This window comes from Aplidium turbinatum, chromosome 16 (assembly GCF_918807975.1).
Source record: "Aplidium turbinatum chromosome 16, kaAplTurb1.1, whole genome shotgun sequence".
NCBI classification, from domain to species: Eukaryota; Metazoa; Chordata; class Ascidiacea; order Aplousobranchia; family Polyclinidae; genus Aplidium; species Aplidium turbinatum.
The window spans coordinates 21920703-21943984 of record NC_137487.1 but is presented as its reverse complement, the minus strand read 5'-3'; the positions used below and the strand labels follow the sequence as shown (position 1 = coordinate 21943984).

Genomic DNA, 23282 nt, shown 5'->3' with positions numbered 1-23282 from the left:
AAGCTTAAGAAACTATAACAAAATATCACAAGTTTCTGTTGTATAATTTTTAACGTTGAAATCTGCGTTCGGAGATTTGTTTGTGTGTTTTTATCATCAGATGTCATTGCGTGTTGCAAAATTTGCGCTCGCATTCTGCTAGTGTTTGTATTTTTTCATGCTTGTCTTAAGTTAAGATAACAATTTGTGATGTAGTTTGCGTAAGGTTTGTTGATTTTTTCTAGTTGTCAGAATGTAGAAGTCGGCCTATATGTTGCAACAATTTGTTCTATAGCTGTTAACTTGGTTGTTTTCATTGCATAAAGGGAATGTTGATTGTTTAGCTGGTATTAGCATCATCTAAAATAAAAATGCAAAATTTATTCGTACAAACAAACAATGACAAACTTAGAGTAACGTTGTTTTGAAAAAAGCTATTATTCTTATAAGCTTTAAATGACATCATACCAACAAATTTAATTTCCAGGTAAGTTATATTTATCAAAATTACTATCAATGATTACCTAAAGCCACTGTTTCAATGATCTTTATCAAACAAATGCTTAGCTAAATTATGAACCTGACAAGCTACACAGATCTAAACTGAACAATACCAAAGCAGGAGGTTCTTTGTCTTAATTTAGTGGTTGTGTGCTGAGTTGTATTGTCATGTTATTATCATAGAATGGTTTAGTTGTAATAAGAATCATAAAACGTTTCTTTTGTCAGTCAGCACATAAGTTTTATTAAACAACAAGATTTCCAGTAAAAATTAAAACACAGCAAAAAAAAAAAAGTCGTAAGGCACATACACAAATTATATTGATAACGGCAAAGTAGTGACATCATCAGAACAGACGATACGTTTCGCATAAAAATACGCCAATCCTATTTTAGTTTGAAACAACAACAACATCCTCGACGTTGTCCGGCCGGTTAGCTCAGTTGGTTAGAGCGTCGTGCTAATAACGCGAATGTCGCGGGTTCGATCCCCGTACTGGCCATGTATTCTATTTTGATTTAAAAAGTCTTTGTATATTTCTTTCAGTAGAAGAAGTAGCTAAAAGAAAAAATCTAGTTTCATTGGCGTTTGAACGAACTTCAGAATTTCCTCAAATCGGGCTATATTATGTATCCAATTTAAGATGAGCTGTTTGCTATTGCAATCAGTGGCGGTCTGGCGGAGCAGCCTCCTTAATAAATGTTTTAAAATGGCTTAGGTCAGGGTGGTCCAAACCCTGGCACGCGGTCCGCATGCGGCCCACGTGAAGCTTTTGTGCGGCCCGCGAACACTTTGTGCATGCCGGAATTATCAGTGCTAAATCCAAGGTTTAAAAATACACCTACGTTTTATAAATACATTACATTCGCCACAACCCTAAATAAGTCGCGCATAATTAGGTCAATAGGTCACTATGAGGGAACAATGTCGGTTTGTGACGACACAAATGTGCGTTGATATTTTGCTTTTGTTGCTGCACTTGCTCCGTTATGAAGGCACTTTCTCCGTTATGAAGCGATTAAAAAGTGACGCACGGAACAGAATGGCTGATGAAACCCTGGATGCCTGCTTACGTCTGTCGACCACTGAATTTAAACCAGAGATCGACACTATATGCAAAAGCAAAAACCAATAAATTGTTTTGGTTTGCTAATTTGTTGACGTGTTATGATGTATCGTATCTTTTTTACTAGCTGAAAATCACTTTTTGAGTCGCAAGCAGAGATTAAAAAGCGAGTTAGGCGTGCAGCAAAACATTAGGTCGATCAGAACAGCAAACTCAGTCCTTTCATTGCAACTGTATTTTGTCAGCGACAAGATTTATTAATGTTCATAGCCAGCGAACAGTAAGAATGTAGCTAAAACAGATCGAAATCTATAGAAAAGAAGTTCAAAATCGCAACCTAGTTAAGTTTTTATTTAACAACGTTTCTACTTTCAGCAACGCGTTATCATTTCTCACTATGCGGCCCGTGAAGTTTTTCTCAGACCCTAATGTGGCCCTTCATGTTCGCAGTCTTGGACCAGCCTGGCTTAGGTAATTAGGCATACAAATTACAAATAATTTTTGTTGAATTCTGTGAGATATGACATCTTTATTATGGCATCTTTACTACTGGCGTACCTACTGAAATAGTTAATGCGACACAACACATCTAATTGTTACGTTTTTGTTACATTGTTGCATAATTGTTACGTAATGATAATGCAATAATTTCCCGATCTAATAGAAAACAAGGTGCACAATTCATGAAAAGTCAACAAATGAAGTGAAGATTAATGATGGTGAAGTAGCCTACCGTTCAAGACCAAACTGCGGCTTGTGAGAGCCATAGTAACGTCGGTATTTTTTAGAAAATTTTAACATTCAGTAACATTTAGAAATGGTAAAATTCAAATCAATTTGTTGAGGTAAGAGCTCCTCTTTCACACGCTGGATATGCTGGCTATGAGGACAATAGTTTGAATCTTCTTCTTTGCTCCAGTATAAAATTTGTAAGATATTTTTCGTGGAGGGAAAAGCAAAAAACGGTTGTTTCATAATTAGCTTTTTCGCGACTTTGCAAAGTTGTTCAGGATGAAACGCTTTTCTTCCGACGCGAACAGATAATGAAGCTCGTCTTAAGTGCGGATTAAATCCAATTTCGTGCTTCACATTGAAAGTCCTGGCGATGTCAACAACTTTTGCTGTAGCACGTCTAAGTTTTGATTCTTTAGCTAAGCCTTGTTCAGCCTCATATAAGGATTATTAATATCACCATTTCCCGCAACTTAATATCCAATAAAGGTTATGTAAGTTCTCAAAATCTGCTCAAAATCAAGTTTTTTTGCTAGGGAAGATTCATTTTTCACCACACCATATCAGTACAAAATCAATTATAAGGATTATTGATCTCATCATTTCTCACCGCGCGATATATGCAATGTGTAGGTTATGCAAGAATAAATTATTTCCTTGACAGCTCTACGTGTTGGTGTGACGTCACGCCGTTGTCTATGCAATTTAGCTACCAGCAACAAAACCTCCACAAACAACACAATCTCCACAAACAACAAAACCTCCACAAACGTCAAAACCTCCACAAACGTCAAAACCTCCACAAACAACACAACCTCCACAAACAACACAACCTCCACAAACAACACAATAATAAAGCAAAGTTACATATAACACTACTATCGTATTCTCTTCATCTAAGATGAGTTACAATCAACTAAATTTTCATCTTATGATAGCAGCCTACAGAAATAATATACGGTACTGTAGGCTACGTAACATTGAAAACCACCAAGCCTACTACGTGAATATGGTAAAAAATAAATTGTCTCAAAACAAACATTGGTTGTGACCCAAACCCTGCCTTTGGTTACCGCTGGACATGTCACTTGGTCCAATCAATAACACCACATAGGCGTATGGATTTGGCAAACTAGATGGAAAAAATACAAAAGAGGTCAGTGAAGTAGGCTAGGTCACTTTGAATCAACAAAGCTTTTACACCTGAAAACTGCGTGTCTTTAAGAAACGAGATGAAAAGTTGATGAAACAGAACACATTTACATATGTTTATAGCATTTTTTGCAGTTAGTAAACCGTTTCCTCTTTTATGATGCCTAACCTCCACTTTGGTGAAAACACTGTGCTTTGCAGAAACCTTTTCAGAATCTTTGTCAACAAAGAAAAGGCTTATTATTGTAGTATGAATATCAACACTTATTACACTAGTGAATTACAATGACAGGATGTTAAAAATCAATATTAACATGGCACCGTAGCCTATGCTCGTTTCTGAACAACAAGCTTCGTTCCTGCATTTGCTTCGTACTCTTCAATGGATCTCATGGCATCTTCAACTGAAGCCAATCACTTCAACAATAAACAATTGATTTTTTATTGTTATAAACTTATGGATCTTCATCACCCATTTTTTGCCGTAAGAAATCAAAGCATTTATGCCATAGCCTAAGATTACAGTGAAGAAATGTAAATACTACACACATGCAACAAATCTGGATTTAGCGAGTATAAGGTAGCTGATAGTTTGAAGCTCCAGTTTTTCTTCTTTCCTTCTACTATAAATAGACTATTTCACCACATTTAGGTTTGTTTTATTCTGATGACAGCTCCTGATGAGTCAGTCAAAAAAAAAACTGCAGCTTCGAGCTACCTTTTACTTGCTATTTTCAAGTTCTGTACCACCATTTGCTATGAAAGAGTTCAACATATACTAATTGTGTGAAGTTGGAAACAGTAAAATAGTTGAATATTGGTGAACTGTTGAAGGTCTTGTTGGACCGTAGTATATTGCAGCAACTACATTACAAACCTGTACTAGTCCATGACTTTCAGCCAGCTCTCCCAAAGAATGTTAAATGTCCTAAATGAATCAGAACTTTTAATGCCAGGATTGGACTCATTAGTCATTCAAGAACACATCGTTAGCGTTTTATGTGAGGACCATTGAAGAAACGATTTCTATCAAATGTTACAAGTTTCAAGCATAACGCGTCAAGGCCAATAAGTCTTTTCGTAGGTCACGGTTTACATATCCTTGGTTTGATTGACAAAGCGAGATTGCAGTATCACCATCTATGGTATCACCTGAACATTCAATGTCACTTCTCCATAAGATTGCATTTCCTGCAGAACCAAGACTTCGTTTTTGGCGGCATTGTTCTACCAAGACATTTCAGATGGTGCCAATCCAGACACGAGTCGCACATGATGCTGTCGCCTGCATCAAGATTTAAAAAACAGGAGGTGCACAACCAGCGGCCTTTATTTCGCAAAGTGGTCAGTAGGTTCTCCATCAACTTCCAACCGTCAAAAGAAAAATGTCTTCGCACAGAAGCAATGGCAATGTTTTCATCTAAACACTTCATTGGAATTCTTTCGGGCAATGTTTCAATTTCATTTTCTTCGATCAGTCGATCGCTGAATGGACGCAAGACCTCTTCTATTACCTCAGAATCGACAAACCAACTGAGTATTGCTGAAAAATATGACCATGGGTGACTTTGTTTGATGTAGCCTACGTACGCTTTGACGTAGCCTATCGGCTAGGCAGGCCCACAGAAGTCAAAGTGTAGTTTTTTAAACTAACGTAGGCTATAACAAAAATGAAGTCACACAAACATAAATGCAACAAACCTGCTTCTTTCTGAAAAGACGACTTCAGTCTGAATGGAATTGGTCCGCTCTTTTTTTGTCTCTTGCGTGGTAACCCAATGACTGTCAATCCAGCTCCTTTTGGCCTGCCACGTTTCATCATCTTCGGTGGAAATTTAATTGATCCTGCATCATCTGTTAATAAACACAACGAGAATCGAATATAAGCTACAACGTAGAAAACATCACTATTTCAACGTTTTTATAAAAAATTAATAAACATAGTGCATTATGCAATGCAAGAAAAAAAAACAACTAATCAGAAATGAATGTTTCAGAAACAGCACATACTTGTAAAAGACTGAATAGAACTGGACGGTGTCTGCATCATAATCGCACTGGTATCAACGGTCGACAAGACGTCACCGGGTGTGTGCTGTGAACTACTACTTGAGACTGTAGGAAGTGCAATTCCAGGATCATTGCTGGAAGATGTTGCAGCAGCACTTCCAGTATCAGTGCCTGAAAAGGATTACCTCTGAGCAATGAAGAAACAATAGAAGCGTCGCACGAGTCTTTACTGGACAATTATTGGATGTGTTGCACTGTTGCAATGGGGGCCAAACTGACGAGGTTACGGTCCTGGGCGGAACATAATGTCGTATAATCGTAAATACGTGCACTGGCAGTAGATATTGTGGTCAACGCGTCATCGAAGCCCGATGACGCGTTCGCCAAAGGCGACACATAGCGGCGGGGGGGTCTGGGGGTCACCCCCAGAAAATTTGGAAAAATTACTTTCAGTTTGGTGCATTCTGAGAGCATTTTCAACAAAATTGTGGGTATGAATATTTCTGTAAAATGGTGCTGTCCGGTGGCATAGCAAAAGGATAAGATCATGTTTTCTTCGGCATTTTTTGGAAATATAGCTAAATCTCTATGTTTTCTTGTTGCTAATTCCAGACTGAGATATTTGAATGTTTGGTATTGGCAAAACTCGCTCTTGTAATGCAGTTTCGTTTAAAATTAGGAAAACTTTGTTTTAGAGACATAGGTTGATTGCTTTTTTTTTGCGAGATTATTACAGTTTTATTATTTATCAATTTTCTCCTTGGTTGATTCAAAAAACAATCTTATTCCTGTAAGTCACTAACTTTTATGCTCTGAAGTCAACCCAAAGTTTAGAAAATGAACGTCATAGAGGTCATACATCTTGATGAGTGTCAAACAAAAAGCTTTGAGACAATGAAGTTACTTTAGGCTATTTCTGATATATTCAAGTTTTGTATAGGCTAACGAATAGCTGTTTAGATGTTAATCTAGATCGAACAAGCGATCTCAGCAGTTGCAGATGGCTTGCATCCTTGCACAGTTTGACGAGAAATTACATCATAGGCTAAAACTTTTCTTGTAAATACTGTATTAACATCCGTAAATTTAATTTGAAAGGTTGAAACCCCCAAACCCTCTCCCTTGGCTACGCCACTGGTGCAAGACATGCAAGACAGTGGTATATTATTTAATTTCTCTTGTTTTCTACCAGGGCTGGAAAAAATGTTTAGCTTCCCGGGAATCTGTTTTTTAGAGAAAAAATTTCCCGCGGCTTACAATCACGATAATGAGAACCTTATATTTTACTGATCTCCGGAGTTGACGTAAACCTTAAAAGTCATGTCGACATATTCTTGATGCCCCCCTTATCGAAAATTGTTCTTTGTAGGCTATTACCGCTTTGAAGAAGGATTACGACTATAAACAAAAGAATAAATTTTGAACTTTATTTTGAATTGAAAAGACATGACGTAATGTCTTCCAACCTTAGTGATATATTTTTTTATTACGTAACGTCTTGTAGGAATAAATTGAAAATCAGTATGATCACTCAAAATGAAAGCAATGGGACTACGAATCCTCACTAAACCAATCAATCAATGGTCTTGTTGCACTGAAGATGACAACCTTATATTTTACTGATCTACGGAGCTGACGTAAACCTTAAGGCATAGATCTGTTGACTCAATGCAAACCCTTTGAAGTTTGGGGGGGCTGTCAATTCAACTTTTTTGTAAGTTATCAACAGTTGTATCTCTAAAACCACTGAAGCTGCGACTACGAGATTTCTTGACTTTTCCTAACTTTTATTCACCTCTATTGAGCTGACATTTTGAGCAAATAAAGGTTATAAATGGAAAGATATAAGGCATTTCTCAGCACATCCTCTGAAATATTTCATATTCTATTGTGAAACATTTTCCCACCAGCTGGATGAAAGTAATTAATTTGGCCTATGTCTCGTTAATCCTAACTGTTTCACAGCGTGAAGGGCATTGGCTGTATGTAAAATAATGTAAAAAAAATTAATCACAACATGACTATGCACGTTCTTCATTCCTCTACCAAAAAATAATGTGTAAACTCACGCTACAAATTACACTCATAAGTGACCTCAACATTTCAACGTATATGAGCAGTTCTAAAATTCACATAGTTTTAATTTTCGGATATGCTCAGCGTGAATAATTTTGCAAAGTGAATCCCAAATTTTGAAACCGTGCCAAAATAACAGAGATATCACTCCTAAAGCATAAGAAGAATTGACAGCTTCCCCCCCAAACTGAGCAAGACTCCAGGAGCCCAACCTTCTAAGGGTTAAAAGTCATGTCGACTTATTCTTGATGCCCCCCTTATCGAAAATTGTTCTTTGTAGTACCGCTTTGAAGGTTGGTTAGTGGTTGTTATGACTATGAACAAAAGAATAAATTTTAAACTTCATATTTGTATTGAAAATACATGACGTAATGTCTTCCAACCTTATCACATTTTTTTCATTACGTAATATTTACCACCACCAAACCACTTTTGACGATCGAATTTGTTAATTTATTATTCGGTAAAATGTTTAGATGATGTCACGTCATTACGCCGATTTGAGATATAATTTCATTCATGACATCGTATGGATGAAAAACTTTTACAAGTTTTATACTCTGCTGAGATTAAAGAAGAAACATAAATGATAAATATTGGAGAAATTGAGTCTCCTTTACAAGTTAAGAAACAACTCAAAACGGCTGAAACACAACGTTTTGTTTAAGAGAAAGAATCACTGCAAGCAACCAATGCCAAAATGCGCGCGGAAGAAGTCATGGGAGTGTGAGGTATCAAAAATTTAACAGGTTGTTATTTTTCTACATCAATGTGACGTTAGTTAAAACTTTAAAAAGTCTATAGGCTATCTTTGCTTCTGTAGAAAATCTTTTTATCTACTGTACAATTTAGTCATCCTGGTTTTCCATACTTTTTTTTAAAGAGAGAGCCTTTACCTCCCCCCCCCCCCCCCTTGCAACTTGAGTTGACTTACTTGAGGTTGGGATCCAAATATAAAAAAAAATATATTAATATGTATTAAAAAAAAAATGCCCAAAACATTTGGGGGACAGCTGCCCCGCCTGCCCCCCCTGCCGGCACCACTGGATAGCCTACAGATGCCTGATTCCTCAGCGACTAGTCTATGTATATCGCGTTCTGGCCTTCAATTCAACAGACAGTAATAGTATAATTTTTGGTACGATTGGAAGACCATGCTTGGTCGAGTATAATTTTTGGTGCAGTAGAGATGTTATTCTGGTGAGATTGGAAGACCAGGTTTGGTCCAGTAGTGATATAATTTCTAGTATGTTCAATTTTTAACCAAGTTCTTTTTGCTGAGATCTAAGCCATGGCCCAGTATGGTTGTGGTGATTTGAATTGTGTTCGATTATAATCAAGATGGTTGCAACCTCCTAAGTTATATGGTGACGTGAAGTTCCTTTCTGAGTTACAATAAAAGCATAGAAGTCTAGACGTTGTTCTCGATCATTCCCTGCGATCAATGCGCTCGGAATGTCGCTGTAGCTTAAGCTTCCACAGCTGGTATGGGCGTATAAGCTAAATTATATACTATCCGCTACAACTTCCTCACTTCAGCCATTTCTCTACGGTCGCCAACGTAGCCTAACTGTGGCGCTCGAGAGCTATTTTCTCTGACGTAACGCGCGTCACTTCACTGACGTCAAGTCAGATTCTAGAGCCTTCCTCTCCATTTAACAAATACCGCGTGCTCTCGGAATGCAGTCTTGTAATCAATTTTTGCACTATGCCTGAATCGCATTTCTACTGTACTTCATCGCCGTGGCTTAGCCAAGGGGGGGGGGGGGGGGGTGGGGGTTACAACCCCCCCCCCCCTTGGCACGAGTGTGACGTCACGATATTGAGAATGATGCTTTCAATCTAATAAAAAATTGCCTAGTTTTAAACAAAATTGCATTAAAAGAGCGAGTTTTGCCAATACCAAACATTCAAACATCTCAGCCAGGAATTAGCAACAAGAAAACACAGAGACTTAGCTTTATTTCCGAAAAATGCCGAAGAAAACATGATCTTATCCTTTTGCTATGCTACCAGACAGCACCATTTTACAGGAATATTCGTACCCACATTTTTATTGAAATTGGTCTCAGAATGCACAAAATTCAAAGTAATTTTTCAAAAATTTCTGGGGGAAGCCCCCCAAACCCCCCGCCGCTGGGTCCTCAACCCCATCCCTTTCAAAGTTCCTGGCTACGCTACTGTTTCATCGACACGTAGATCTACTGTTGTGTTGCGTTATATGGTCGCGTGTAGAATTTGCGATGCTTGTGGCTGCGCCTTTCCAATCAAAACTAGAGTTCTTTTCAACAAACTGAAACTATGATCCCTGATATAGATGTTGTAATCAAAGATGTGGCTTGTAGAAAGTAGCTTGTAGGATGTAACCTGTAAAATGTAACTATGAAACTAGGATTCCAGATGTAATATGTAGAATTCTCTTTGTAACCAAGATGCAATTGTAAATGAAAGTGAAAACGAAGTTCTTCAATTCGAAGTTAATTAAAGTTCTTTCCTTAGTAATGAAGTTAATAATGTAGTACGCCAGTATGCTGAACTAAGTTTTGGTGGTAGAGTTATTAATCGTTTGGTGTCTATTTTTTGGTGTGTTTGGATTCTGTTCTTCGGAAGTTAGAAGTCGAGTTAATAAATAACGCAGCCTTGAAGAACTCTACTTGTGATCAAGCATTATTCTGTTAAGTTCAGTCGATAAACAAGGCAGTAGAGAAGACGACTTCGTGTCCCGGTCATTCCTCGCCAGTTATGCTCAGGAATGTCGCCGTCCTCATTGACGGCTGTATATCAGCGCGCGTGTTGACTGCCGCGTCCGCTACATAACCTTTTGTCACCAACGCTTTTCCGGTACTACGACAGTTTATCGAACGACAGTTTATCGAACGACTATTGATCGAACGACAGTTTATCGAAACGACAGTTTATCGAACGACAATTAATCGAACGACTGTTTATCGAAACGACTGTTCACCGCACGACAATTTATCGAACGACAGTTAATCGAAAATCTAATCCCTAACCTAAAACCTAACCCTAACCCCTAACCCTTAATTCCTAACCCTAACCCCTAACCACTCCCTCCTAACCCTAACTCTTAACCTCTAACCCCAACCCTTAACCCCTAGCCCCTAACCCCTGAGTATTCCATTGCATAATGTGCTTCGTCGTTCGATAAACTGTCGTTTCGATAAACAGTCGGTCGATGAACTATCATTTCAATGAATTGTCGTTAGATAAACTGTCTTTCGATAAACTGTCGTTCGATAAACTGTCGTTCGATAAACTGTCGTTCGATTAACTGTCGTTCGATAAATTGTCCTTCGATAAATTGTCGCGTCACGCACTTTTCCATGAACTTCCCGGTTCAGCTGAGACAAACGTGAGAGAGAGAAGAGATAGGGGCGTCCCGTGCAAAATTTTTTTTTCGCACATTTGGCACGAAAAACCACCTCTACGTCTACAGTAGCATTAAGCCAGCACTGCACTGCACAGCATTTTGCAGAAACTTCAAAGGCTAAAAGAATAAAAACAACACAAAATCACATTTCTTCCACGTCGGGAGGGTCCCCTTTAAAACGGGGGCCCGGTGCACCTGCACCCTCTGCCCCTCTAAATCCGGCCCTGGTCATTGGCCACTGAGTTGGTGGTAAACAATTGGGTTTTTAAGTCTGGCCATTTTTGTTTATTTTCTTGTGCAATTTCAAAAAAGAAATGTTGAAATACGGTAGCCTACCGGTACCGTTACTATGTTTGGCACCTTATTGTAACTTTGTAAGAGCTAAGGTGGCTTCTGGAAATAATATTTTGCAAAAACTCGGAAACTCTGATTGGGGTGCCCTCCCTGACACAATACGGTCAACTGCTTTAGCCTTATGCTATTCGGTTGCAGAATATGCTTGCCCAGTGTGGGAACGCTCAGCACATGCCAAGAAAATTGACCCCATATTGAACCAAAGCTGCCGTCTGATTACAGGCTGTCTCAAACCAACATCACGTCGCTGCACATTCTGTCTGGAATTGCTCCCCCCAACATCAGAAGAAGCGTGACCAGCAGAAAGGAAAGATCTTATCAGGACATAGATTTGAGACACCCACTGTATGGCCAAACTCCAGCACACAGGCGTCTGAAGTCAAGAAAAAGTTTCCTTGCTTCAGTTGTCCCATTAGGTCAAGACGATGTCGCCGCCAATGTGCGGGTTCAACTATGGCAGGAGGGACTGGCAGCCGGACCGACATTGGCCAATATGGAGCTCACACCCATGGAGAGTCTTCCTCCGGAAAACGTGAACCGTGGAAGTATTGGCGATGCCTCAACCGCTTAAGAACTGGTATTGGCAGGTGTAAAACCTTGATGAGACACTGGGGGTATTCCATGGGGAGCACAAGTTGCAAATGCGGACAGGAGCAAACGATGCAACATCTACTCGAATGCCCTGACCTAAAAGCAAGGTGCTCTGCACAGGATTTGGCTGAGTTCAACGATAGAGCAAGAGCCTGCGTGATGCTCTGGGCTACGGCCGTGTGACACACGATGAAGAAGAAGATTGTAACTTTAAGTTAGCCTGCATATTCTTAGAACCGGAGAAATAATTAAGCGCCCTGCTGGCAGAGCAGAGCAGAAATCAAAAGTGTCATCAAAATCTGACAACCTTTATCAGGATTTAAAAGTTGCCAGTGTGCTGAGGTTGCCATCTTTACAGCCTTAATCTTCAAATTTCCCATTGCGTTATTTTAAACTCTCTATTTCCGCGCGCTTTAATTCTCTTTGCTTATTTCACAGTTTGTTATGACAAGATCCGTTAGCTCAGTGGCTAAAGCGCTACTCAAGATCAAGCAGTGCTGGTTCGGTTCTCGATGTGTGCGCTTGACTAACGCATTTCAGGACTGCTCTTCATTCAGCGGCATCTAATGGACGAAATAATTTCGCGGAAGCAACACTCTCCGGCAACAACACTCAACATCCCCCAACAACAACACTTTAACAATCTAGATTGTTATGGTGCTTTTTTATTCGCATTGTTTATATTTGTATCTACTATTCTCGCAACAGACGAAATAAAAGGTCTCTCTTTCTCTCTTTAACAATCGGAAAACTTCACTTTGTGACTCTGCCAATCTTGGTAACCGCAGAAGGTTCAAAGCCTCTATAAGTAACTTATGTGAAACTGCCAGAAATAACTTATCAAAGGCTTATTGTCACTGCAAGGGTTCAAACCAACCAAGATATTTAACCTACAAAGTTTCTCAGAAAAAAATTAACTTGATGAAACTACACCGTTCCATTTCTAAGCATCCGTTGTGATGAATGAACACAGGACGCATTAGAAAAAATTGTAAACGTAAACTGGTAAGAACTGGCCATCACGTCCAGTCAAGCCAGTTCAAAGGATAATTTCGGCCTATTACCAAAAAGATTTTTGAGCCCCAAATCAATACATTTCTTAGAAAAAAGCACTAACTTATATCCATAACATACGCGGTAATTTCTTCAGGTTCTCGCCCTACCCCCCGCCCCTTTGAAAAGATTTCAGGCCTCTAACATTATCTCGGGCCCGGGTCCAAAAGTACCCCTGGACTCCTCTGTCAACGCTATTGTATCCAGTCGTGTATTCCCCCCTAAGAGAACTGGCCACCCTATAAACTCGTGTATTTCCTCTTTTAGTTGCTGACGTGTACGGGCCATCCTATTAACTGTCTGGATCTGCCTTTGGTTCCATGAAAGCAGAAATAAATAATCCGATCGAAATCGGTCGATTTTCTAATTGGTAAAAAATATCCGCGGATATGAAAAAAAGATTGCTTTTATTGTTTCCGTATTGTCAGTAGCTTAGCAGGCATTATGACGCAAGAAAGAGCTTATGGAGTACTGTGACCCTTCGGCAGTAAACGTTAATCGAATGTTGAGAAAACATAATGTCATGAAAATCTTCCAACAGTTCTATTTGACCTATAACACCAATCCCTCGAAATGAGCTCATGACCGCAATTATGTTTCAAGTTTACTTCAGCATGGGTGGATCCAGTGCAAGGGTCTCAAACTCAAGTTTAAAAACTTGTAAATTAACCCGTAGGCCGCAATACATATTAAGAAGTCAACAAACAAAGCAACACAGTTAAAACGCAATAAAGAGGGTGGTAAGAACACTGATGGAAAAACGTTGTATACGAACGCAAAAATAACGCAAACGAAACGACAGACCTGGAGAGTAAAAATCTAGCAATCAACTTTCAAAAAGCGCAGAAAAACTAAACCCTTGAAGAAGTGACTTTAGCAAATACCAAGGTTAATATTGTGATAACGACACAATAAGTAAATAGGCGATGTGATTGTGATGTAACAATACGAGTTTCTCTCGCGCAATAAAATGGAGCGACAGCAGCGCTAAAAAGTCGAGTGAAGTTTGATGGGTATTTTCACATTTTTTGAGCAATTTTAAAGTGAATTTTATCTTTCTAAATCTATAGAAAACATATGTCCTGTAATGTAAATTATTACAAACTTTAAAAATGCATTGGCCGCATCAAAAGTTCTCGCGGCCGCGTGTTTGAGAACCACCGACCTAGTGTAAAGTTTGTTGCTTACGATTTGAGATTAATAAGTTAACTCAGTAAAAACTTCTCATCAGTCCATGATTTCAAATGTTTATGATGTCACGTCCCGTGGATTGTTTACATATTCCACGTTAACCGACCGATGTTTCCCAGGATGATCCACCACAGAAGGAACGCTTTGCGCCACATTGATATTCTTGACGAGACGCTGGGGGTATTCCATGGGGAGCACAAGTTGCAAATGCGGACAGGAGCAAACGATGCAACATCTATTCGAATGGCCTGACCTAAAAGCAAGGTGCTCTACACAGGATTTAGCTGAGTTCAACGATAGAGCAAGAGCTTGCGTGATGCTCTGGGCTACGGCCGTGTGACACTAAAGAAGAAGATATTCCATGCAACAAACTACGATGCGCAGACGTTGACTAGAGAATGACGCCCCAGGTTGTAATTGTAAACTTGTGTGAGATAGTAACTAAAAACATTGCTCATTCAGATGGTCAGCGATGTTTATTATACTCGATTTAAAGCATTTGAGATGAAATTCTCAAACTTAGGTTAACGGTTTCGGCGCTGACAAAAGTAAGGTTGCCAGTTTATTTTTCTCGGCTGTCTTTCCTTCATCAACAACTCCCACTCAAACTATTGCACCTTGGGTATGGCTGAGCGTTGTTTTCAACAACTTGCTTAAGTCGGGAGTCGAACCAGGGTTGCATAAACACAAAGCGAGTGTCTCGTCCGCAGCGACATCGCACAATTATCAAACGATGTCGACACATTTGGCGTTGTAATATATTCACACATTTTGTTATTTTCTCAGACAACAGAAACTTAAACGGTAACAAGGATATTTGGGAAGTTTATGAACAGCGTGGTCCAACTGCAGGCCCGCGGCCAATCTTCTTTTTTTCTATTTTTATTTGATAATTTTTGTACTTTTTTCACAGTCGATTGCTTCTTGTGGTCCCAAATCAGCTCAGTTCATAGTTGAACGCTCCGGTTTCTCAAGGAATCTTTGTCAAATCGATCTTTCAAATGTTTTACAAAGTTTGATCCAGTGAACTATTTATGCAAAATAGAATATCCTGATCTTCTCACGGTCCTTTACTTCCGGTTTATCTGACAACCGTTCAAACACGTGACTAATACTAATAGGATTAACCTAAACGGCGCCGGGTGTCCTTTTCTCGAGTTATTGGATTGATAAGAATTTTAATTTGTTTTTGTGCGTTCAATTAATAAGTAACCCACGATCCAAGACAACCAGTGATGACTGTAAAGTTCAAAGAAAGTCTGAATCAATATCATATGTTCCGGTTTTGGTTTGATATTTAGAACAAAGACTTTTGCATTAGAATATCGACGAAACCGATATAACATAAATAAACAATTTTAATCCCCACCCAAGTAAAAGTAGGTGACCAACACTTTTGATTAATGAGATTTCTCATTTGCCTGAACTCTCTGGTTTTATGGGATCTTGATTTTTGTGTATTTAGTCCATCACTGAATTTGTCTTCATCATTTTTTTTAAATCACTAAACTGATATTATGACGTCAACGAAAAACACAAAAAGTGGCGTGATGCCAGCAGGAAATAAAGTTATATAATTGGGAATCGCACATTTTAAGAAAGTAGCGAAAAAACACCGTTCCAAATTATTACGTTGACAATCCTGGGTCAATTTATTTTGCTTTGCTAATAATCCTCAAGCATGAAACCAAACGAGGTTTCTTTTCCTTTGCCTGGATTGCTACATGCGCCATTGCAGCTACAAAGTTTCTTTTGCGTTGAAAATAAACGGATTAAAAACATTTTCTTAAACTGAAGAATTTCAATGTCAGAGGAGCAGTTGGAGGACTAGTCGAAGGTGCGGTCGAAGATGCAGATGTTACATTATTATCGTCTTCTCTTCCACAAGAAGAAGATGGAAATGTTGGAAATTATAAACGCTATTTTCAACTTTAAAGTGACGTTCATACAAAGAATATCCCCTCCCCCTAGAAGCGGGTGGTTGTTTTGAAGGGACTTTGCTCTCACATTTATTGCCGTTCGCGCGCTGTCCGCTCCAATTGTGAGGTTTTTCATGCAAAAATGTTCATGGGTCAAGTCATCTCTTGGTGGTTGGCTTCATTGGACGAAGCAATAAAAGGAGAGGCAGGACGTGGACGCCGCTGGACGCAAAGGGACCGATTTGACAATAGGGTCTTCTTTGTTTGCGCGCCAATTCGTGCTGTGTATCGATAGTGCCGTTCTGAGGCTGCCGACAAGTCGGTCTTCGAAATGTCGCATTCGTGCATTGTGCTTCACAAAACCCCCTATCCGAAAGCAATTCTGTGTTGAAAACACACTGGAACGCTGCATTCCAAAGCTTGCCTCAGGAACAGACACCCTGGCGCTTGTACGACATTGTATTATTATCGCCAATTAATTGCCATGAACGTCATGTAAAGGACAAGTCATATTGTTTCCATGGCATGAATGACAAAACGACGTATTAATTACGTCACGCACGCGTCACAACAATTGAATTACGAGATTCTACGGCCGATGATGCTCTAGATTGAGCTAATAACTTGGAAGAAATACATTGTGTCTGACCTTTGACCTTAAATTATTACAACTTCAATCATCCATTAAAGTGATTATTACGTAATAAAAAATATGCTTTAAGATATCCCGAGTTGATGAAACGTTGCGTACATCTTGAATTATGATGCATCGCACATTGCAGTTGGTGACGTCATAAGCATGGCATCTGATGTTAATGACGACTTTTCCCCGCGTTGCACTTATTTGTGTTATAGCGTCACCATTGAACAAAACATCGCCGTTGATTACGTAACTTGACATGACGTCATAAAGCTCATTTCAGTTTCTTTTGGTTCGTTTTTACTTTCACGACCGCATGAAAACCTTCAAGATCAAACCCACCAAGGAACATGCCTAAACTGTTGCATCAATCCCACCAAGGAACAAGCCTGATCTGTTGCATCAAACCCACCAAGGAACATGCCTGATCTGTTGCATCAAACCCACCAAGGAACATGGCCTGATCTGTTGCATCAATCCCACCAAGGAACAGGCCTGATCTGTTGCATCAATCCCACCAAGGAACAGGCCTGATCTGTTGCATCAAACCCACCAAGGAACAAGCCTGATCTGTTGCATCAAACCCACCAAGGAACATGGCCTGATCTGTTGCATCAATCCCACCAAGGAACAGGCCTGATCTGTTGCATCAATCCCACCAAGGAACAGGCCTGATCTGTTGCATCAATCCCACCAAGGAACAGGCCTGATCTGTTGCATCAATCCCACCAAGGAACATGGCCTGATCTGTTGCATCAATCCCACCAAGGAACATGGCCTGATCTGTTGCATCAATCCCACCAAGGAACAAGCCTGATCTGTTGCATCAAACCCACCAAGGAACAGGCCTGATCTGTTGCATCAAACCCACCAAGGAACATGCCTGATCTGTTGCATCAATCCCACCAAGGAACATGCCTGATCTGTTGCATCAAACCCACCAAGGAACATGCCTGATCTGTTGCATCAAACCCACCAAGGAACAAGCCTGATCTGTTGCATCAATCCCACCAAGGAACATGGCCTGATCTGTTGCATCAAACCCACCAAGGAACATGGCCTGATCTGTTGCATCAATCCCACCAAGGAACATGGCCTGATCTGTTGCATCATACCCACCAAGGAACATGGCCTGATCTGTTGCATCATACCCACCAAGGAACAAGCCTGATCTGTTGCATCATACCCACCAAGGAACATGCCTGATCTGTTGCATCATACCCACCAAGGAACAAGCCTGATCTGTTGCATCAAACCCACCAAGGAACAGGCCTGATCTGTTGCATCAAACCCACCAAGGAACATGCCTGATCTGTTGCATCAATCCCACCAAGGAACATGCCTGATCTGTTGCATCAATCCCACCAAGGAACAGGCCTGATCTGTTGCATCAAACCCACCAAGGAACAAGCCTGATCTGTTGCATCAAACCCACCAAGGAACATGGCCTGATCTGTTGCATCATACCCACCAAGGAACATGCCTGATCTGTTGCATCAATCCCACCAAGGAACATGCCTGATCTGTTGCATCAATCCCACCAAGGAACAGGCCTGATCTGTTGCATCAAACCCACCAAGGAACAAGCCTGATCTGTTGCATCAAACCCACCAAGGAACATGGCCTGATCTGTTGCATCATACCCACCAAGGAACATGGCCTGATCTGTTGCATCATACCCACCAAGGAACAAGCCTGATCTGTTGCATCATACCCACCAAGGAACATGCCTGATCTGTTGCATCATACCCACCAAGGAACATGCCTGATCTGTTGCATCAATCCCACCAAGGAACATGCCTGATCTGTTGCATCAAACCCACCAAGGAACAGGCCTGATCTGTTGCATCATACCCACCAAGGAACATGCCTGATCTGTTGCATCAAACCCACCAAGGAACATGGCCTGATCTGTTGCATCATACCCACCAAGGAACAGGCCTGATCTGTTGCATCAAACCCACCAAGGAACAAGCCTGATCTGTTGCATCAAACCCACCAAGGAACATGGCCTGATCTGTTGCATCATACCCACCAAGGAACATGCCTGATCTGTTGCATCAAACCCACCAAGGAACATGCCTGATCTGTTGCATCAATCCCACCAAGGAACAGGCCTGATCTGTTGCATCAAACCCACCAAGGAACAAGCCTGATCTGTTGCATCAAACCCACCAAGGAACAGGCCTGATCTGTTGCATCAAACCCACCAAGGAACAAGCCTGATCTGTTGCATCAAACCCACCAAGGAACAAGCCTGATCTGTTGCATCAAACCCACCAAGGAACATGCCTGATCTGTTGCATCATACCCACCAAGGAACATGCCTGATCTGTTGCATCAAACCCACCAAGGAACATGCCTGATCTGTTGCATCAATCCCACCAAGGAACAGGCCTGATCTGTTGCATCAAACCCACCAAGGAACAAGCCTGATCTGTTGCATCAAACCCACCAAGGAACATGGCCTGATCTGTTGCATCATACCCACCAAGGAACATGCCTGATCTGTTGCATCAATCCCACCAAGGAACATGCCTGATCTGTTGCATCAAACCCACCAAGGAACAGGCCTGATCTGTTGCATCAATCCCACCAAGGAACAGGCCTGATCTGTTGCATCAAACCCACCAAGGAACAGGCCTGATCTGTTGCATCAAACCCACCAAGGAACAAGCCTGATCTGTTGCATCAAACCCACCAAGGAACATGCCTGATCTGTTGCATCATACCCACCAAGGAACATGCCTGATCTGTTGCATCAAACCCACCAAGGAACATGGCCTGATCTGTTGCATCATACCCACCAAGGAACAGGCCTGATCTGTTGCATCAATCCCACCAAGGAACAAGCCTGATCTGTTGCATCAAACCCACCAAGGAACAAGCCTGATCTGTTGCATCAAACCCACCAAGGAACATGCCTGATCTGTTGCATCAAACCCACCAAGGAACATGGCCTGATCTGTTGCATCAAACCCACCAAGGAACAGGCCTGATCTGTTGCATCAAACCCACCAAGGAACATGGCCTGATCTGTTGCATCAAACCCACCAAGGAACAAGCCTGATCTGTTGCATCAAACCCACCAAGGAACATGCCTGATCTGTTGCATCAAACCCACCAAGGAACAAGCCTGATCTGTTGCATCAATCCCACCAAGGAACAAGCCTGATCTGTTGCATCAAACCCACCAAGGAACAAGCCTGATCTGTTGCATCAATCCCACCAAGGAACAAGCCTGATCTGTTGCATCAAACCCGCCAAGGAACATGCCTGATCTGTTGCATCAAACCCACCAAGGAACAAGCCTGATCTGTTGCATCAAACCCACCAAGGAACATGCCTGATTTGTTGCATTTTGGAGACTTTTCCAGATTTTTCCAACGTTTGGCAACTGTCTCAATGAAATTTTCAGTAAATAATGATTCTATGTTTTTTTATTGCCTTCCCCAGGTGGAAAATTGGGTTTAACATCGCCAGGCTTTAAAAAACAAAAACGCTTTGATTAAGAAAATTTCAATGAGACTGTTAACCACTCAATAACAGTCTGATTGTACATTTTTTAACTTAGTTCTTCTCATTTTTCACTGCTTCCCCAAGGCAACAAAATCTTTTATATTATTACGAGTCAGCAAAAAAGTATTAAAAATGTCTGATAAAATTTCAGCCAGACAGTAACAGCAGCGGCGTTCAAATCTGCAAAATGTGCCAAAGCAGGCTGCATCTCCAGGTGGCCATAAGACCTAACACTCTTATGCAAATTTCATCAGACATGTATGAAGCATCCCGACAAGAATGCATTGTCACTGGCTGTGTGGTTTATATGCGGCTCTATGATGGGACATATCACCCCAGGGTTAGATTTATGCAAAAGTGATGTTGTGAAATAGTATTTCAAAAGAAAAGCAACTCACTAAGATTTGAACCATTGAGTTTCAGTTTGAGGGAAACATTTGAATTCCACACCTGGATGCGACTTTTGTCGACAAGTTGTCGCGCGGAAGCGCAAGATCTTGTTATTTACCGGGAAACTATTCGACGTCAACAATAAAAGAAGCGCCAATGTCAATTAAAAGTTCCAGAGAAACTTTAAAACCCAAAACATTGAAGGCAGATGAATGCTTTGATCAAATATTTCATTCCACATATTTTACATCATTGGCAGCAATTGCCAAGTTACAAAACGATATTGAATTTCGATTGTGATCTAATTAACGTTAATACAATCAACTTTTGCGTCGATCGAATGTTCTCGGCAGACGCCAGACCACAACACTGCTTGAAAAACTAATCACAATGTTTTACTTGTTTTGCTATCTTCTCCGCATCTGGGCGGACTTTGTGGCGTCACAATGTAACAACTGCGCCATATTTCTGGATTAAAAACTTTCAGAATCAAAGCGAGATAAAAGAAAAACGCTGAAACAATTTGAACGCGGCGTTCTGCTGCATTTCTTCTCATTCGCTGAGGGAGTTTGTTGTTCTTATTTTCATTTTAAAGCTATAGATATGACAAAGGCAGAGAAGCTTGAAAAGCAGATGAGCCGAGATAGACGATCCCAACTGCAAAGGAGATGCGATTGTTCACATCAGGAGGATACTGACAAGTCCGAGGAAGAGGAATTAAAGTGAGTCGAATTTAATCACAGACTGTTTGAAATATCTTTAAATTTCTAATTGTTTTTGTTTAGATCCAATGAAATTGTTTTCCATCTCACATCCACTGACGTGCTTGGGTTGAGTGCAAATTTGGATAATTTTGTAACCAAACGCATCAAGACATCAGTGACCTTTTCAAAAACATTGTTGAAAAATTTATAAAATGAAAAATTTAAACATTAAAAATTGAAAAGTATTTTTGTGTTTTATGTCGCTCTTGTGCTGTGTAAAGTTTTGTAGTTTAAAGACCAACGTGCCGCAATCCGAAGGTGGTTATGAAAGGGGTGGTTATGAAAAGGGTTCATAGTTTCCAAAACGTTCACTGGACTAAGGTTCGAGAAATTAATTTTTATCTAAATTTAGAAACATTTTGTTAAAATACCCCCCCCCCCCAATTATCAGCGCAACCGGAGTTTGTCTCCAATGCGATTCCCCCGCGAGTTCTTTGTGTTTCTTTCAAGGGTTCAGTGGCAATTTCACGATGGTTAAATGTTGTTCTGACTGCCCTTACTACACCACCTAAAGGATATTTGCTAAAGGGTTGGGGTAGACAATAAAAGTCGTGTAATTGTTTTATTTGCGGATCCACTCCATCTTATAGATAGCAAGCCACCTTTCATCGAAGGCTTTTGATAGATGTCGAACCTGCACCCTACTGCACTGCAGCCGGACAAAGACGTTTTATGATTTCAAATTTGGATTATTTCCTGTTCATCCAATCAAAAGCCGCCACGTCAATGAAACTTCAATTTCAGGTTTTTGTTTCGGAGGCTTCGTGACGTCATTCCGGCCTGTCGTTTGCAAGCGCCATCTAGTGTCGACATCGTGCTTTGCGCGGCTGATTACATCAAAGAACTGCGTCAAAAGTTGAAGTGTAAGATGGAAGCATCTCCACAGCGCCACCCATTGGTCCCCCTTTCCACCAACTCACAAGATGGCGGTCTATGTCCGACCAAGGGTTTGTTGCGTCATAAAGAGTTTTATTGCAATTTTGTCAATCCATTGTTGAAGAAACCTCAGCGATTACCGGGACGCGGTTTCATTGCGTGGGACAAGATCGTGTCCAATCAGTTCTTCATTTTGTTAACACAATGTGGCGAGATTCTCATTGTTTGAAACTTTCTCAATAAATCCTCCTCAAGCTTGCAGCAACTGATCTGCATCTAATTGTTTCACTCGCCTCCATTGTGTGTCCTCTGTGAGGTCACAATTGGTGGTCACAGCACACCTATCGGTGTCCACTGGGGGACAATATGTGCAGAAGTGTTCTCGTTCCCATATTTCCCCCCACGTTAGTGACGTAATGCTCGTTAACTAACGATATGATGTCATCGCAGGATGTCCGGCGCCGCAGCAACGTCTCCAGTCACGTGACACGCAAGGCGCTGATTGGTTGAAGAAAGCCATTACAAACTCTTGAGACTTTCTGAGCCTGTGTTTATGCAACGTTATCAGCCGTCTAACTGACGTATGGGAAGCATCTCAAGGATTGCTTGATGACCAATCACAATTGACTTGGTGGGCGGTTCTTGGGCGTGGTCGTCCTCATCTTCAACTTAATGATGATGTCAGATGAAGATTGCTGGTTCGCTATTTGTGCCACGTGATGTTTGTTTGTTGAACTGTGACATTGTATCTGTGTGGACATCGCTATAATATTACATCATATGCAACTGACGAACTACCACCACAGCAAACCCGCAGCAGCAGACTAAAACAGGTCATTAATATCTACATTGTGAAGTAAATAATGATCGTGCTGCTAAAAGTGAAACTCGATCTATTATAAAGTAGACAATGTCAGGGCACCTAAATAGAGGCGCAACCGAGCGCGATGGCCATGGATCCATCCCCCTGTTGAGTGCCACAAGAGTGCAGTAAAGTTGAGATATGAATTATGCAGCAAAAGTTAATCACTTTGACAACGGGACCTTCTCACAGATGGTTGGTCCTGCTCCCATAAT

The 23282-nt window shown here is 40.7% G+C and overlaps 2 protein-coding genes and 1 non-coding gene across 3 annotated transcripts; 2 read left to right on the top strand and 1 right to left on the bottom strand.

Annotated features, from left to right (window-relative positions):
• The first annotated feature begins 909 nt into the window (after window positions 1–909).
• On the top strand, window positions 910–983 carry Trnai-aau (transfer RNA isoleucine (anticodon AAU)). The gene has a single exon. It is a non-coding gene; the product is annotated as a tRNA-Ile (tRNA).
• A 3614-nt stretch (window positions 984–4597) lies between these two features.
• Window positions 4598–12233, bottom strand: LOC145785325 (uncharacterized). Its single transcript, XM_082596985.1, has 4 exons — window positions 12161–12233; window positions 5442–5612; window positions 5133–5285; window positions 4598–4974 (listed from the first exon to the last, which is right to left on the bottom strand). Exons 1-4 carry the CDS (start codon window positions 12231–12233, stop codon window positions 4598–4600), a joined length of 774 nt encoding a protein of 257 aa, XP_082453111.1.
• An 8935-nt stretch (window positions 12234–21168) lies between these two features.
• On the top strand, window positions 21169–22797 carry LOC145785324 (uncharacterized). Its single transcript, XM_082596984.1, has 3 exons — window positions 21169–21287; window positions 22074–22276; window positions 22656–22797. Exons 1-3 carry the CDS (start codon window positions 21169–21171, stop codon window positions 22736–22738), a joined length of 405 nt encoding a protein of 134 aa, XP_082453110.1. The 3' UTR covers window positions 22739–22797.
• Window positions 22798–23282: the final 485 nt, after the last annotated feature.

Coding starts and splice junctions, on each gene's coding strand:
- LOC145785325 (XM_082596985.1), bottom strand. CDS start 12,233: ATGGGAAATTTGAAGATTAAGGCTGTAAAGATGGCAACCTCAGCACAC. Junction 5,613..12,160: donor ACTTTTAAATCCTGATAAAG/GTTGTCAGATTT, acceptor AATCCTTTTCAG/GCACTGATACTGGAAGTGCT. Junction 4,975..5,132: donor GTCTTTTCAGAAAGAAGCAG/GTTTGTTGCATT, acceptor CATATTTTTCAG/CAATACTCAGTTGGTTTGTC.
- LOC145785324 (XM_082596984.1), top strand. CDS start 21,169: ATGACAAAGGCAGAGAAGCTTGAAAAGCAGATGAGCCGAGATAGACGA. Junction 21,288..22,073: donor TCCGAGGAAGAGGAATTAAA/GTGAGTCGAATT, acceptor CTTCAATTTCAG/GTTTTTGTTTCGGAGGCTTC. Junction 22,277..22,655: donor CGGTCTATGTCCGACCAAGG/GTTTGTTGCGTC, acceptor ATGTCATCGCAG/GATGTCCGGCGCCGCAGCAA.